The following is a 12,826-nucleotide window of genomic DNA, read 5'->3' as shown; positions in this document are numbered from 1 at the left end:
GACACACACACATACACCTACACACACACATACACACACCTGTATATACTAGATTAGACATTGTGTTTGTACTTCGCTCCATTGTAAATAAATGCCTTTAAGTATAACTACTGGTGTGTTTAATGTTGCACAAGCGTGAATATTGCCAACCTCTACTTTGTAGAATTCCAATCTTTCAACTTTAACTTACTGTTGATATGGTAATTTGGTTATAGTTAGTAAGCTAATGGTTAATCAGAGTTCCAGATTAATGGTAATAAATTGAGACTAAAACCATATTGGCTATTTTGCCTATTAGTTTAGGCTGGTGCCCCGAGGACTTTAATTAATTTTAACGTTATTATTTAATATCAATATTTTTAATATTAATATTTTTCTCAATTTATGATAGCCAATAAATTGATAGACAACCGAAATCCAACATATTTGGTGTCCAGCTCATGAGGTAGAGCTCAGACCCAACAACAGACAGCTGATTAGACGACGGCAGAGGAACAGAGTTTTTTGGTCTGTTAAGTGTTTACTTCATGGCAAGTATTTGCTTGTGAAATGGATTATACAAATACTAATAAAAGAAGACAAATATAAACCAGTGTTATGCCTGACAAAAGTTCTGTCAACCATGGCCATGCCATATTAGTTTATATACACTAAAGGGTATTATGCACATGAACATACTGTACAACTATTGGCTGAGGCATTCCAAACTTGATCGTCAAGTTCATATATAATAATATCAAGTGAATTTTTCATGTACAGCCTGGTGTTCCCTCCAGCCGATGACAGTGTTTTTTTAAAATGATAAACATTCATTACAATGTTTCAAAGAGAGCTCAACAAATATCACCAAGCGCACAAGCTGTTTTATGTGCAACCTGGCTATCTATTGGTATGGTATTTATTTTAAGGTGAGTGATTTTTCCCCAATTCACCGCTACATTGGAACTTGTCAAATTCTACTCTAACCCTTGGTAATGTATTATGCTGTATTATATTTCACTTAAAGCACTATGTCTGCCCTAAAGTGTCACTACATCATATACATTCAGCCAATAACATATGACCATGATGTGCCAAAATAGTAGAGAATTGCAGCCCCAGGAATTGTAAGAATGATTCTGTCCAACAGGGTAAACCAACAGAATCTGTAACAATGAAACAATAATGTACATTCAGAGTACACAATTAATTCCCAGCAACACTGTCCTGCATACAATAGGCTGGTGAAAAATGATAAATGCCAAATACTTTGTGTCTTCCAAAAAAGCAGCATTATCATAACCAGGGAGCCAACAGTGGAGTTACATGATGTAAGATTAAAACTATGGCAGAACATATCAGTAAACAGGAGCACATCACATTAGCATCTCAGGCTTGATCATGTACTCCACTAAATAAACACAACTAGCAACATTCACAGGTTGGAGATCCTCATCCTTGTTGCTCCACTAGTGCTAGCACTGTTTGGTTCAGGTTCCTAAATAGTTGGGGATGGTTTTACTATACTCATATATTGTGTGCAATACACAATGTCCATGGCTTGCAGTTCAGGGGCTGAAGGAAGGCAAAAATTTTTCTTTAAAAAGAAAGACAGAAAAAGGGGTTGGTCATAAGCATGAGGCACTACTTTAACTGCTTTTCCCTCTCTGATAAATCAAGAAAAATCCAACTCCTGTGTTTACCATGGTTATATGATGATATATAGTACATCACTTCTAGAGATTGGGAAATCACTTTCTTAACAGTTCACAATCAGCAGATGGATTTAAAAGCCATTAAGCTTTTGAATTCATGCTAAAATCACAAATCTACTTTTCCTAATCCTGTGTATGGTTTATTTGTTTGGAAGCAGAGTGAGACCCTCTTTGACTCTCATGACAGTCTCTCTTTTCCTTTGTACAGTGCTGCTGCTCACAAACAGCTGCAGACAACTCCTGACAAACAAAATGTACAGCACCAACAGCATAATGATGTAAAATATTAGTATTTCCTACTTTTGTTTGAAGGACTGGAGCACCAGGGCTTTCATAGTGATACTCACTGCAACACAACTTATGTCCCAAACATGTGAAACATGTTGGTCCCAAAAAGCACCACTGACTTCAGACTACTAAGTACGTGCATGTGCTGCCCAACCAAGACGACATAGTATTCACATTAATAGTGCTAGATGGAGTGGAAAAATATTCAGAGTGCAGAGTTCAATCTTCAGATCCCACTGCATTGCTGATTCTGGCATAGATTAGCATAGCCTGTAAAGAATAGATGACATTACTAATACAGGCTGTACTAATTAAAGCCAGAACCATCATATCTCCTCAGAAAATGTCCTCTCTGATGTGTGATGTATGGGAACAGAAAGGTTTGATAGGTTAGAGCGGCTACACTCCTACACAAATCAATAAGACACATTAAACAATACAATAAAATAAAAATGTAAACAACAACAACACAATAAATACACATTTAATAAATTCAGTCAATCCCCTCAATATCTAAACTTCAAGTCTGTTTTCCATGTAACTCTCACACAGTATGGAATTTAATAAAAAATATAGAAATGGAAAATAAATGGGTAAAAGTATCAAGTAAAAGAATCTTTTTATTCCTGGAAGACCAGAGAGATGGGATAAATAAATCTAACTGTGTTCTTCCTTTTAATTCAAAATCTGAAAAAATTTAAATTTCAGTTCACTAGCTTCAAATGAGTTTGACAGAAATCTCACAGAAATAACTGGTCTATAGGTCACATTTGCTCACTTGTTTCATAAAACAATACTCAGGTTACACTGAAGCAGTCATTAGTTGCTTTAATCATTCCTCCTATTTCAGTGTTAGTGATGGGCCACAAAAATCCACAGCACTCCTTTAAAGTTGCCTTGTACAGTTCAGCCAAAGCTAATATGAGGCTTAAGCAGTCTGTGTATGTTTGTTACCCGTCCACTGCAGTTGAGTTTGACAACGCTGGGGGAATTTTGTACTGGACAGACTGTAACCTTGGTAGAAACCAACTGAATGTAAGAATGCATTATTGCACTTGAAGAGGACTGAAGATTTTCTCCCCAATCTCTTACATTAAAATTGTTTTAGTATGGGAACTACTTCAAGGCCAGTAAAGGTGGGATAGGAATATCAGTCCTATGCTGTCAAATAAAAGATTGAGATTGAGCTTGAGATGCTTACTTGAACAATTTCTGCATACATGGAAAATAAAAGAATACAGGTCTTAACTGAAATTAGTTAATTGTTCCTTTAACACTGTGCCATCGAAGCTGCAGGAGACATGTTTGATTATTAAGCAGCATTTGTGATTGTCAGTAACAATGATTCCACCACAGAAAGAACCTACACGTGCCTCAATTTTCACCATAAGAAAACAAGAAATTCAGAGAAATACCCTAAAGGGGTATTATGTTGAAGGCATTAGGATGTTAATGATTTCATCTATTTTCCTAATTGGTTATGGATGTTAAAACCTAGGTTCTTTTTAGTAAAATACCCTAACTGTACGTATGAGCATATGTGCCCCTGAAAATTGAAAATGAGATGTACTCACAAGTCCTGTCAGGTTACCAGTGTTGAGTATGATATCCTGCTGGGAAGCTCAGTTCTGCTCCTGCAGCATGCTGCTCTCTGCTGTGGCTCAGACTGTTCAGTTGGTCTGTGACTGGAACCTCCAGCTCCGCCCTAGAAAACTGCTTTGCAACAGTTTGCATTGGAAGCTTCAGAGTTCTATGACAGAGGCAATTATAAGATTTATTATGGGGGGGGGGGGGGCTCAGGAGACCACGTGTTAGTAACGGATAGCCTGCGATAATGCAGATAATTAGTTCAAAGTGATACATCTGACATCATGGCTCTGTGGGGGGCCAGACCATCTTTCGCAGTTTTTGTTTGTGGAGAGTTTTTTTGTCTCTGGCTCTGGTTGTATGTTTTGTCCTGCTGCAGAATGAATCTGAGGCTGATCAGACACCTCTTAATGATGATGGAGAAGAATATAAAGTGCCAGAACTTTGGTGTAGTAATATATATATATATGTAAATATTCATATACATATATTCGTCTTTTTTGAATGGTGAGATAAACTGATTTAAACAGAAGTGATATAATAGAAGAAAAAGAAGAAAAACTATGTGAAAGTATATGCATCAAAAAATATATATTTACCCTATTGTACATAACAAGACATAAGACAAAACGTAAACGCTTGATTTACCAAGTTCTCACTTTAGTTGGAGAGATACCTGATTGACCCTGGGTAGATGTTCATGAAGAAAAGTAAGAAAACAGGAAGTGAAGCTATATAAGCAGCTGCCACATAGTGATTAGAGATTTTTAACAAACTGTATGTAGAACATCAGACTTTTCATCTGAGGGTCCAGGGTTCAAGTTCCTGGTTGGACACTTTGAGAACACATGCAGTGGTTCATGCCACTGGCTATTTCATTAAGTGCTGCTAAAAATAATGTTTTTGCCATTTGAACCTTAAACCCGACACTTTACAAGTATTGGCACCACTGTTTCTATAGCACTTTTGCTGGACTTTTTTGTAAGGTTTCCCATGCAATGTCCAAATGAAACAGCTCTGAATAAACCTCTTTGCTAGCATTGAAAGAACAATACTATTGGTACCATTTCTTCATTTGATTAGGCAGTTCTGAGTGAATTCTGGGAGTCTTGAACACAATGAATGCTGGATGTCTGGACATATCTGCAGAGGAGTGTCAGGATGGATCAGGCTGCAAAAATATACTTGACAGGTGGATTGCAGGAGAGGACATAGGGATGGGATTGACTAGCACTGCTGTGTTTCTATAGTGATTATTTGCGGTTTTGTATTGTATTACTGGAATTACTTAAGTTTCCTCCTGTGCATGAGCATATTGCTGTGATTCATGTTCCCTACAACGCTGTTGGCTGTCTGGAATCCTCTGACAGTTCCCAAACCTTGCCTTGTCAGTGAGGGGGACCAGGCTCTGGACCTCCCTGCCTAAGACAACAGACATCACTGACAATGTAATAAATATCACAATCCTCTACACTGAAGTTACAACAACACCACACTGAGCGAGCGAAAGAGAGGGAGAGAGAGAAAAGCTAGTGCTAACTGCTCAGTTAAAGTAACTAGCAGATCTGAACAGCATGTCAACGACTGCTGAGTTAGTGAAAGTCACTAAAAGGAGCAGAACTAGTGTTGGTTTAAATGTACAGAAGGTAGTTAGACACTGTGATGAAGAAAACACCAACACTAACTGTGTTCAGACAGAGCAGCAATAAACTCTTCTAGTAACAGAAACTGACTGGAGATGGGACACCATACTGATGTCAGCACATCACCACATAAACAGCGTCACTAATATTAGTGAAATGACATCTGTCACAATCTGTCTCTGCTCCTACCTGATGTTTTTCCACTCACCCCGGCTCCACTCACCTGCTCCACTCCACGGCTCTCCAGCCCAGGCCCCGGGCCCCGGGCCCCGGGCCCCTTCCTCTATCCCCAGTACCCACCTGTGTGCAATATCTCTGCGGGTTCATTAATAAAGGTCATTACAAACTATATCCAGTTGTGTGCTGCATTTGAGTCCATACTATCCCTGTTTCAACATCAGTAGAAGTAAATCACTGTGTAAAAATGTTCTCAGATAAAAAGTCAGTTAAAATGTGTTACCGTGTTACATTTGAAAATGGGGAGGGAGGGGTAAAACATAATATGTGGTAATAATAGGTGATAATAATAATATTTATATCATTTATTTATTTTAAAACTATAAAATTAAAGAACATCTTTAGGTCACAAGATACAGTGGGTACGGAAAGTATTCAGACCCCTTTAAATTTTTCATTCAATTTTCTCTCCCTTTTTTCACCTCTCATTTTGAACATCTGCAGTACTGTCATTTAACCTTCACAAAAAACTGTGCTTGCACTGATGTCCATGCTTGGTGGTTGGCTGTCTCACAGCACCAGTCCCACATTGGCCAGGCTGTGTATTTTGGCTCATTGTCTTGTTGCACTAATGCCCCACTACATTTTCCATTAATCATCCTCTCAACTGTTTATAGGAATGTCACTCGAGTGTACGTGGCAAATAAATATATAATTGTGAGTGATGCCAACCAAATTGTGCTCTTTGTGATTATATACTGTGATTTTACATTACCCTGCACTGCCTTCAATTATCTCAAATGTTACGCAATCAGCTTGTACCATACATACAACAGACTAACATACAAGAGAAAATATTAATTTCTGGCTCTGTGTGAGTCCTTGTATCTGATGATTGAGGCTGAGCAGTTTGCCATGTTTATAAAGCAAACCGGTAGCAGCTATCGTGTCTGCAGCCGCATGAGCCAATTTAGCTGTATGCATTGATGTGTGGATGGAGGTGATTGTAACATTAGGTAACAATGAGTGAGAGCATGATATGAAATTTACACTAAAAAAAACAAGAAAAAACTAAACATCTAAACTTAAATGTTGATTTACTGAAAGAGGAAAAATATAAAAACAGGTTAAATGCAGTTTGTGTAAATGTTTCTAATAAGAGTACAAACATCAAGTTACTAAGACTTAATGTCATTAATGGATCATCAGTGAATGGATGTTAACCCATAGTTACTTCATACATTAATTGATGTATTAGCTGATCAGGTCACATTATCAACATTATTATCATTATCATTTTTTCTAGTGATTTTTTAAAATAGTTTGATATTTTTAATCTGCTTATGGTTGAATACTTTTACATGTTTAGCTTGCTCATGATTGATAGCAAATTCCTAAGTGGTCGCAGATTAATCAAAGATAATGACTTGCTCATATTTTGCATGAGTGATTATTGCCTAGCTCTGATTCTTGCTATGACGAAGTTTTGATTGATTACTTTACAATTGCTTGATTGATTCTTTGGTTGGTGCTAATCAAGTGATTTTGGCTGGCTCAGTAAGTTATTCAGCTCAGATTATGTGTTTTACATGCATTTACATTTTCTGCTGACATTTGAACTACGTGTACTCATTTATTTATTTATTGATATCGAGTCACATCATGCTTGTTCCCTAAGACGGTTGTTTGTCTGGTTCATTTTTCAGTGATGCATCTAAACGGTTGTCAGATGTTAAACTGCTCCTTCCACTGGTCCTGAAAATGATGTTAATGTTTAACCAATTATATTATATCAAACTTTCAAACTTGTATATTTTCTCTGATAAAACCTTGTAGTTCCACCAGTTATGCAGCCTTTATCTGGCGTAGGTCCAGATTTACTTGTTTTTTGGATGTACAGTTGATTAAATTTAAGTACATTGTTCAAATATTATATGTATGTTGTGTGAGCAGTTAAATTGACACCAATTTGAAACCAGTTTAACACTGAAAATGAAGTGACCAGCCTCCAGCACAGACACTTCACTTCCAGCATAAAGTGTATTTCACGGATACAAATAGCTTCATCAAGTTACACTGAAAAATAGATTATTAAAGTGACATTCACTTCAAACATGTCCATTAGCTAACACATCTTTGAATATTTCCACTGATAAAAAGTGAAGAGAGAATTTGTTTGATTATTTTTTAATTATGCACCTTAGTAGCACAAGAAAATGGAAAACAATAAATGGCTACAACTACAGCGATTTTGCAGCAAATGATAAATAATGATAAACTTTAAAACATCTTTATTATTCAAAATAAACAGATAATTTCCCACATTTCAAAAATAAAAGCTGAAAATAATGGGACCTAAACATAATGCAAGAAATCTTTGCTTCATGAAGCTTTTATTGTTTATCGAGACTGTCAGAGGTGAGTTGGTTAAATTGCATTACCACTGAAACCTGGTGTGTAACGTGCAGGTTTAGATAACAGTAACTGTGTGTAACTGTATGTTCTGTATGAAAAATGACCACAAAACAGAAATAAATTCTAAAATGTCGAATTAAGAATATTCTGCTCTTCACAAGTTAATAAAGTTTTATTTTCAAAATCATGCAAATCGATTCATTACTCATAGACTTAGTCCCTCTTTACATATTTATGTCTCAGACTTATCATTAGCCTACTGTGTGGCAAACTAAACATGCCCCCTCGGTGGTAAATATGGAAAATATTGATTTATTTTACATGAGAAACATACCACTGAGTGATGACATCATTCAGTCTGCTGTGTATTGATATGAAAAAAAAAACCATGACATCAGCATTGTATAATGAGGGCAATGCTATATACATAAGACCCATAGTAGCTGGTTAACTGTTACTGTATCCACCGTGTTATCATCGCTTAATGTCAAACACTCACACTTTCTCACCTAACATTAAAGGTGCAATCCGTAAAGATGGCCTCTGCTCCACCCTGTGTCGTGCTGATAGAAAACTCAGTATTGAATTTGATTTACAGCACTTCAGACATTACATCATGTACAAACTGACTGAGGTGAAAAACTGACAGGTTAATTTACCTCACAATCAAATGTTAATTCATGCATGTATGTGAAGGTGGTTTTGTTCAGAGGCAATAAAATATTACTTATGTACTGCACCTTTAAGATTAAGTGGTGAACTAACTTAACAAGAACAACCTTCGTTTTATTTCCTTACCATTATTTAAGTAAATAAAAAAAATAATTAAAAAAAAGCTAATAAAACAATAAATACATAATTTAAAGATAAATCTGAGACAAAGTTAAGCAAGCTCATTGTTTGGCCTTTGTTTGTACTTTACAATGGTCAGTCATCTCCGACACATTCTCTGAAGGGCTATTGCTTGAGCTTAAAGCCAAATGATACTTAAATTAACCTGTTACTCATAGTATATTAAAACAGAGATGGTTCAGATGGAAAAAAAGCTGGAGCCACATTCTTTTTTTCAAAGGGATGCAGTTGTGGCAAATTAGTTGAAGAGTTACAATGAAGCCCACAACACATAAATACAATATCACAGAAATCTTAATTCATCTTAAATAATCTTATTAAACAATTTATGGGTGACACAGATTCAGTGTCATTGTTATACTTGTTCATTAAACCCGCATAATAAACATGCAATGGCATTTTTTTCTGAGATAGTTATTTTTTTCTTTTTTTTTGGAGAATGTTCATACAAAAAGAGTAACTCTGTTTGCTGTATTGCATAAGATCATCACAAGAAAAGAAAAGAAAGACAGCGGATGAACAGTCCTTATTTGAAAGGTTTCTTGGACATGTTTGTTGAACATCATTTGCCAGCTCTGTGCATTCATTCATTCAACACACGATTCCTGTTAATGAAGAATGTATAAGTAAAAAAATAAAGTAATAAATAAAACTTCAGTCCGATAATAATTCTGTTTGAAATAAATGATTTAGTTTCTGATGTTATCATTTATTTGGCCTTTATGTGTGCGTTCTGACCCAAATCCTACAAGGTCCAGACTGTGGAAGTCTGTGGAAGATTTCTCCTCCTCTCTAAACTCAGCCAGTTCATTTCCTGCTTTACAGTCAGGGAGTAATGATTACAATACCAAACAGAAATAAGAGAGCAAACACTCCAAAGTATTGAACTGGCTGATTTCTGTATCTGGATGGTGACTCTCCTATACATGTATTGCATGAGACAGAGTGTATACAGTGTGTGTGTCTGCAGCAGTGTGTACTTAAACAAAGCTCAGCTAACAAGATGAATTCATCTTCAGCATTGCTGGCATTCCAGCATTGTAAATGATGAAATCCTGCAAGTGACATGAAAAGCATTGATGCTGTTGGAACAGCCTCACATACATGTAGCTGTTCCATGGCTGACTGAAAAAGCATTGCAACAAACACTCTCACACACAGCTAAAGCTAAAGCTAAAGCTAACACAACCTGATCCAAGAGCTCTGCAGTAAATCCTACCACAGGCTGCTGTTGATCTGTTTATACTGAGAGGTGATTCTAGTATTTGTCCACCCATTAATATCAGTAAATATTAGAAGAACCTCAGTGCAGCACAACACAGTTCAACAGCAGCACAAAGGGCAGCCTCCACAGTGATCACACAGATAACTCAACAAACCACCTGAAACAGTTTCAACAAAAACTGAACATTATGATGAAGGAGGATTCCTTACAGGGCTGTTGGATCAGTCACTTAGATTAGCTGTGTGGACCTCATTGACTGGCAATTGATTCAATTTTTTTGTTATAGGAAGAAGCCATCCATTTGACGAGTGGGACAGCATTGGAGGTGTATTTACCACTAGTGACACACTCCACTTATACCTGCTTTTGAAGGTCCCCACTTGCTGCTGTCATTTCAAACTGAACTCTGCAAGGCAACTTAAAGATCCTCTAGTACTGCATAAAAGAACAGAATTCATTAAATCATACTGAGTTGTGTATTTCTAAAATTGTTCATACATTTGAAATTCATAAAGCTAGAAAGCAAGCACAAATGAAATTTCAAATGTGGATATTTCTACTCAGGTCATACCAGTCATTTTATGTCTCCAGTGACAAAGTCCTGATGACATTTCCCTCTCCATCCATCTTCCATCTGTTTCTATTTTTCTTTAGTGCTTCACATTTCTCTTTCATAAACATTTCATCACTCAGCTCCACGTTATCCTCATGTCTTTACCTTTATGTGAAGCTATCCAACCTTCCTCCCTCCTCCCCCAGTGTGCATAGCTCATTCCTGGCTTAGTAAGGCACTGTATCCTCCTGTCTCCCCCTCCCTCTTCTTTCATCCACTCATCTGTCATCTATCGTCAGCCTGCCCTTGCTGTGCATTCCTACTTCAGAAACCTAACTGAGAGTTACTCCACTGATTCTTTATCTTGGCTAACAGGCACGCACACACATCGTACGCAGCTTCAAACCGATAAATCCCTTTTTGCTGCTTTGGTATTGCTTTTCATAAAACTACATCATTTGATTAACAAATGTACCGAGCAAGCCCTAGTGGAGTAGCATTCATTAAAAAAAAAGAAGACAGGCTGAAGTCCTTCCAGTGGCACCCAGAGACTTTGATGTCTCTTCAACACCATGCTGAAGAACAGGAAAGAACAAACTTGCTGACCGTTTAGCTACTCTTGTCCTGACGGTGGCATCAGACATACTGTCTGACCAGTAGTTGTCCACAGATATCAGTCTGGACAAGAGCGTTGGACTTGGATTTCCCACAGATGTCAATAATGGATTCAACCATTTTGAAAGCATAGTTTGGGGGACATTTACTTATCTTATCTTTACAATAAAAGATCTGATGAGAGCTGATGGAGGACTGAGTCTCGTAGATGTCCGTACTACAGCTGAATTTCCATGTCACTCAGCTTTCTGGAACAAAATGGACTTGCTGATCATGTTGCTAACAAAGATGAACATTTGAAGAGCCCTTCACACACAGTGTTGGCATGTACAGGTGTGGACTCAGTATTAACATCTGTACTTAAATTCAGTCCAGTACAATAGGCCAATTTGTGAAGATCAGATTGTTCAGATTTTTATTGACACTGTGTCTCAAGAGGTTAATTCAACTCTGTGGTAGTTCAGGAGACTGTAGTTTAATGGTGTGCTGGATTATATTATTATGTAGAAGAACCTTATATCTCCCCACTATGCACCAAAAACTAAAAAGCCTTGAAACAGTGACCTTAGAGTTCAATCAAATCATTGCCTCCTTGTAGGCGAGAATTTGTCTTGATCGCTGACCATGGAAGCTTCTAAGGTCAGATTTATTTATTGCAGAGCTCTTGTGTTGGATTACAGCGTCCACCCCCTGTACCTACAGACAACGTGCACTGTACACATGAAAAGTCGTAAACATCATTGTAATGTTTTCTGTGTTCATCACTGTCCTGAGAGTCTTTCAGGAAGAATTCTCTTTATCTCTCCGTCTGTCCATCTTTGGGTCCTTCCCTTTCCCCTTTTTCCATTATTCCTTTGTATTTTTTGCTTGTTACTGTGAATGTAGAATAAGTTAAAGCAAAGAAGTCATCATCTGAGCCAAAAACAAAAAACCAAAAACCTATAGTACAGCATATAATCTGATATTTTCTCTGTACAAAGTTTTAGAAGCATTCCAAACAAAGTGTGCTGGAAGTGAGGGGCAGAGCTGGCAGAGTTGACTGTCTGGATGAGGAAGAACTGGGAGGAAGGCTTAGGGTGGGGCCTGTAGAGGAGGCTGCAGATGTAGTTCCTCTTGCACTGGGAAGTGGAGCAGAGTGTAGACCCTGTCGGCTCCTCAGAGAGCAGTATGAAAGGTCTGAAGGAGAAGTAGAGGGAAGGCAGATTGCCACAGGTGACAGTGTGAAAGGGAAGAGTCTGTTGCTCCAAGAACAGATCAGTTGAGCTGATCCTCGTACTGTTTCCGGAAACAGTCGCCAGCAGGGAAAAACTCCCAGCAGCGCTCCTGGTACATCTTCCATACGTAAGACTCCTTAAAGAAAGACAGATGAGAGGAGGGAGGAAGGGTTTACATGATGTATGACATTTTTCTGCATGTATTTGACTTATCAGCATCGTCCACTTCTGAGGTTAGTACCAGCAGTGTAAGCTTCAAATACAGAACCAAAAATGGCCTCAGTATGCTTCAAACAATGTCATGCGACCACAGTGATTCTGCCAGCTCTGAACAGCCAGACCTGTTGTCAAGAAGAGAGCGAGAAATGAGGAATCAAATAACAACTCTTTCTCTTACCTCTCATCAAAGATGATCAATGTCCAGATAAAATCTTGATGAGATTTGAGACACTTTCGTTTAAACTCACATCTATGTATCTGTTTGTGACAGATCTGATTACATCTGTCTTTGTAAATCAGTCCTCTTCCACTCCACAGTACCTGTCACTACAAGAAAGAAAACT

General features: G+C 37.6%; 1 protein-coding gene across 6 annotated transcripts in view; it reads right to left on the bottom strand.

The window, feature by feature from the left end:
* Window positions 1-7,560: 7,560 nt before the first annotated feature.
* ryr2a (ryanodine receptor 2a (cardiac)) overlaps window positions 7,561-12,826 on the bottom strand; it is a 202,363-nt gene continuing 197,097 nt past the window's right edge. For all 6 annotated transcript variants that reach the window (XM_056366909.1, XM_056366911.1, XM_056366912.1 and 3 more), the window contains one exon: window positions 7,561-12,399. In XM_056366909.1, the coding sequence (XP_056222884.1) occupies window positions 12,304-12,399 (96 nt within the window). In that variant the 3' untranslated portion in view covers window positions 7,561-12,303. The remainder of the gene's footprint in view (window positions 12,400-12,826) is intronic.

Source organism: Seriola aureovittata, chromosome 21 (genome assembly GCF_021018895.1).
Source record: "Seriola aureovittata isolate HTS-2021-v1 ecotype China chromosome 21, ASM2101889v1, whole genome shotgun sequence".
NCBI lineage: Eukaryota > Metazoa > Chordata > Actinopteri > Carangiformes > Carangidae > Seriola > Seriola aureovittata.
The sequence above is the reverse complement of the archived record's forward strand: the minus strand, read 5'-3'. Positions and strand labels throughout refer to the sequence as shown.